Genomic DNA, 5,227 nt, shown 5'->3' with positions numbered 1-5,227 from the left:
AAAAATCACTGACACAAAACCACTCGCGGTTAACTCTTGGAGCAACGATTATATGTGAGCGACTTTTTATATTTTAACGCAAATCCACTGATATATATGTAAATATTTTATGTGCACGAAATGCCAGCCACGTACCTTTTATTATCCTGAGTTAACGGATGTAAATTAAGCTGTGGTGTGTGTGGTATCAGCAAATTGCTCGTGATGTCTAGGAATCTATCTCAGTCGCTACAGATGCTCCGCTTTGAAATTGCAGTTTAACAAAATATCCGTGTGTGCAGAACTTTAAATATCGGTGCTCCTTATGTTGTGGACTGTAAAAATTGTGTGCTTAGTAAAAGGCCTCCTGGTGTTTTCTTTCTCGGCGGAGATGGACCATGGAAAAACCGTGGCGATTATGTGGTTTGGCAACTCCAATAAATCACCAGTGTTTTTATTTGAAAAACAGGAAAAAATAAAAAGGCCAAGTTTTAGTATACTTCATATAAATTGGTATGTGGCGGTTTATTCAATATACATGTACTAAGGTTAAAGCTAGGTTACAATGTTACCTTGATAAGTGCGCAGGAGTGATGGCTGGCAGACGTCCGTTGATCCTTGAGTTCTCGCTAGAAGTGCCCGCGCTAATTCTTGCGAAGTTAAGTTTGACCTCCAAGCAGCAAACTGTTTGGAGGGGAAACTTAACGAAGTTTGATATTCAAGCGGTAAACTAATATTTGTACATGCTAACGGCTTCGCCTTAATCAGGCTGTCTATGTATATGTGCATCCGTTGCACATTTATAAAATTCAACGTTAGGGTGGTTCACCCTTTTAAGTATTTGGTTTAGCCTTTAGGCCTAAACAGATACTAAAAAGAAGTAACATTTTTATGGAATTTTGGAAAATGGGCGTGTTACCGCCCACATATAACTATATAAGTTTATCCCATTATGTCTAGCTGAACGTTCTATCGAAGATGTTTGAAATGGGGATAAAACCACCTCAGCTTACCATGTAGCGGTAGTTTTCGGAAAGGTGAAAAAACTATATTTAACTTGGACTTTTTTACTTGTTTTTGACGTAGAATACGTCTTACCTTACGATATGGAGGCTATGCTGAAATGTTGTAGTTGTAATTTTTAGAGCTTCACAAAAACGCTTATTACACGAGAACTAATAACGCGATTTCAAAGAAAAGTGTGGCATTTCAATGATAAAGTTCCAAGTCTATCGACAGATACATTTCTGTAAGTAACCGATTCGGTGTCTGTCCTAGAAACAACGGTAAATATTGCCCTATTTTGGGGTCAATTTTGAGCCTCTAAAGTGCTCCAGCAGCTTATGATTTGCAGATATAGCTTCCATTTTCGGGATATAGATTCTTTGGAGCGATAGAAATATTATCGTGTACAGATTTTACACAAATTCAACAAATATTGAGCATTTTAAGGCAAAAAATTGTTGACAAATTTGTAAAAAATTTGTATCACCAAAATGCTTGAAAACCGCTCGAATGATTTTATTTTTGTTTTCTTTAATCGAAAATTTAAGAGTTTTCCTTTCGTTTGGTGTATGGGAAGTATTGGTTGATATCTTCTAAGTATGTTTATTTGATTCAAATATATGGGCATAAATCATTTCTCATACAAAATCACTTCGTCATCGTTTTGCAACCACGTGCCTGCGTTGGAAGTGAGGGATGGAGACAAAAAGTATGTATGTGTAATTAAGTACATTGTTACAACCTATCACTTTGCTTGCCAATTGCGAACTGTTTTATTATGTTCTTTCGTTTATGTTACATGCTATATTTATATGAGTGTGTTCTTATGCATACATAGTAATGATACAACATCTCTCCCCCACTATAAAATGATCCAATATATACATTTATTTTTCTAAGATAAGAGAGTGCTGATTTTGTATGATGTTACATGTTAAATGTGAAGTTACGAATTAATAAATTTTACATTTTTAAGCAGTTAATAATTCATGAATTTATCTATGTCGTAAAGTCTTTATATCGTTCCGGTACCCTCCGGTTACGTGTTGATCTTCGAACAGTGGTGTCATCTGTATTATTCGTCTCACTTTCCGTTGTCGTCTGACGCTGTGGAGAATCATTCTTCTCTCGGGCTATGGTAGGTTCGTCGGCTATGGGTCGATCGGCTAGGCTCGCTGAGGGCTGAAATGTCGTGGCCTCGTACAGCGTTATCTGGTCATCTTTCCTCTGATCCACTTTTTCCGGCTCTTCTGGCATTTTCCTTGAATGGATCACTCCCTCGCCTACTTTTCTCATTTGGTCCACATGCCTCTTCCACGTTCTACCGTCGTCTAAACGAATGTCGTAGTGTAAACTACCCAGTACCTCTTTGACTATTCCAAACTGCCACTTAGCGCTCGATAGATAATCTCGCACTGCAACTTTGTCCCCTACGAGGAATTGCTTCTTAGGTGGGCGTTCTTGGTCGCTTCTGCTGTTACTTGGGAGCAATAGTTCTAATTTGGATTGGATCTGCCGACCAAACATATTCATCGCGGGTGATTTCCCTGTTGCAGGGTGAATTGATCGACGATAAGCCATTAGAATGTTTGCCAGCTCGCGATTCATACTATTCGAAGTGCAATTAGCTGAACGTAGTTTGGTCTTTACCGTTTGCACAAACTTTTCCGCTTGGCCATTAGTCGCAGGGTGGTACGGTGCGCCTTGTTTATGTGTGATGCCGTTGTTTTTCAAGAAACTTTGGAACGCCTTTGAATTAAACTGCGTTCCGTGGTCGCTCACGAAAACGTTGGGCAACCCGAAAGTAGCAAAAATATCTTCGCACCGTTGTATTGTAGTTTCAGTATTCATATTCGGGACAATATGTACTTCGGGCCACTTGCTAAACGCATCTACAAGTACGAATAAGTACCTTCCAAATATTGGGCCTGCATAGTCCGCATGGACTCTTTCGAACACCTTTGTAGGTGTTGCCCAACAATGCACTGGTGTATTCTTTTTCGGTTCTGCTCTTATCAACTGGCATGCGTTGCAATTCGATACCAAGTTTTCGATATCTCTATCCATGTTGTGCCACCAACAATATGCTCGACCAAGACTTTTCATTTTCGACATTCCGAAATGAGCTGTATGTAGTTCCTGTAGTACTCGCTTGCGTAAGGGTTTTGGTATGTAGACCCTGATACCACGCAAAAGACAGCCTTTCTGTAGCGTAAATTCCATCTGTTCTACTCCAAATCGGTCCTTTGCATCGCATTCGCGACCATATTTAAGACATTCGACCAATTTGTGTACTTCCCGATCTGCTTTTGTTTTTATACTTAGCTCCTCTACGGTCACTGGCTTGTTTTGTATCGCTTCGTACTCAATAATATCCACCTCTTCAATACAATAGTATTTTTCCGGGCAAGGTAACCTCGACATTGCATCGGCGTTGGTGTTCTCCGCCCCCTTTTTTGTTTTTATTACGTAGGTAAAAGATTGTAGAAATATCGCGTAATGTTGCATCCTGGTTGCGGAACATGTTGGTAACCCTTTTTGCGGCGAAAATATCTGTGCGACTGCTTTGTTATCTGTAATTAAAGTGAATTTCCTGCCGAATAAGTATTGGTAAAATTTCTTCACCCCAAAAATAATTGCATAAGCTTCTCTATCAACGTGACTGTAAGCTTGTTGCGTTCTGTTCAACGTTTGGGAGGCAAACTGTATCGGCCTTTCCGTGCCATCCGCAAATGTATGGCTCAACACTGCACCCACCCCGGTCGGGCTCGCGTCCACAGCTAGTGTAATTGGTAATTTAGGATCATAGTGGGTCAGCACAATGTCCGATTGCATAACGTCTTTTATTGACTGTAAGGCATTTTCACATTTGGCATCCCAATTGAACTCAACTTTATTCTGCAACAATCTATTCAACGGATATAGAATACTACTTAGGTATTTTACAAATCTCCCGTAGTAGTTAATCAACCCCAAGCAAGAGCGGACTTCGTCTTTGTTGGTTGGCGTTTTCATGTTTTGAATAGCCTCCACTTTTTGTTTCATTTTGTGGATGCCTTGTTTATCTATGAGATAACCGCAGTACTCAATACGATCTGCTAAAAATTGTTACTCACCAAGGTTGACCCTCATATTGTGATTATCTAGACGGCGTAAGATTTCTTCCAATCGTTCAAGGTGTGTTGCATCGTCGGGTGCAGTAAGTTTGATGTCATCGAGGAACACAGTAACTCCCGGAATGTCTCCCACCAACTTCTCCATGAACCTTTGCCAAACCGCTGGAGCGCAAGCAATGCCGAACATCATCCTTGTAGGTTGGTATAAGCCCCGATGGGTGCTCAATGTTAGCAGGTGCCGATCGTCCGGATGAATTTGCAATTGTAAATACGCCTTTGACAGGTCAATCTTTGTAAACTTTGTACCTCCTGCCGTATTCCTGAAGAGTTCGTCTATTGTCGGTAGTGGGTGTTCATCTATGCGTAGTGCAGGATTCAACGTAAGCTTGTAGTCGCCACAGATTCGCACTTTGCCTTCCACTTTTTGTACCACGACTATGGGTGAAGCCCATTCGCTCTTATCCGTTTTTTTCCAACAATCCTTCACTCACCTGCTTGTCAAGTTCTGCCTCTACAGCCTCCCAAAGTGGGAATGGCACTCGCCTTGATTTAATAAAACATGGTTTGCTGTTTGGTTTTAGGTGTAACCTTACTTGATGCCCAGCAATAGTTCCGATTGTATCCGAAAACAAGTTTGGAAATTTCTTTATTATGCTTTTCACCTGATCTTGCGGTTTATTTTGTGAAATACTCTTTACTACACCATCTGCGTCGAGTTGGTCGTGGAAAATTCTTGACCAATTTAACTTTACAGCTCTAAGCCACTCCCTGCCTAGCAATGGTTTACGATCCGACCGCACTATGTATAGTTTCGCTTTTGTATTTCCTTCGTCGCAACGTACCTGGACGTCAATGTTTCCCAAACATTCCAACCTTGTGTTGCAATAGCTATAGAAGCTTGTATCACTCTCCTTCACTTTAGCTTTCGAAAAATATTTCTTTGCGAGCCTGTATCAATTTCAAAAGAAATTAGTTCACCCTCCACATCTAAAGAACAAAGTATTTTACGTCTTGGCTCAGCTTTGTTATTTAAGCAACTTATTTGGAATAAGTCTTCTACCTTACAGTCAGTATTTTGCTGTAACGTTTCCTTTTCATCAGAAATTTGGTTAATTTGCTTCTTTTTC

General features: G+C 40.3%; 1 protein-coding gene across 1 annotated transcript; it reads right to left on the bottom strand.

Annotated features, from left to right (window-relative positions):
- Positions 1-1,983: 1,983 nt before the first annotated feature.
- Positions 1,984-4,290, bottom strand: LOC118754597 (uncharacterized protein K02A2.6-like). Its single transcript, XM_036489484.1, has 4 exons — positions 4,101-4,290; positions 3,956-4,049; positions 3,742-3,892; positions 1,984-3,435 (listed from the first exon to the last, which is right to left on the bottom strand). The coding sequence occupies exons 1-4, from the start codon at positions 4,288-4,290 to the stop codon at positions 1,984-1,986; spliced, it is 1,887 nt and encodes a 628-aa protein (XP_036345377.1).
- Between the last annotated feature and the right edge of the window lie 937 nt (positions 4,291-5,227).

Source organism: Rhagoletis pomonella, unplaced genomic scaffold (assembly GCF_013731165.1).
Source record: "Rhagoletis pomonella isolate Grant_MI unplaced genomic scaffold, Rhpom_1.0 Rhpom_scaffold_04178, whole genome shotgun sequence".
Taxonomy (NCBI): Eukaryota; Metazoa; Arthropoda; class Insecta; order Diptera; family Tephritidae; genus Rhagoletis; species Rhagoletis pomonella.
Note: the sequence above shows the minus strand (reverse complement) of the source record. Positions and strands in the feature narration are given on the sequence as shown.

Bases quoted from the DNA above. Each gene is read 5' to 3' on its own strand.
- LOC118754597 (XM_036489484.1), bottom strand. From the start codon at position 4,290: ATGATGTTCGGCATTGCTTGCGCTCCAGCGGTTTGGCAAAGGTTCATG. The intron at 3,893-3,955 runs GTTGATTAACTA...TCCGTTGAATAG, and splicing joins GAAGTCCGCTCTTGCTTGGG to ATTGTTGCAGAATAAAGTTG. The intron at 3,436-3,741 runs GTGGGTGCAGTG...AAAACAAAAAAG, and splicing joins TGGACGCGAGCCCGACCGGG to GGGGCGGAGAACACCAACGC.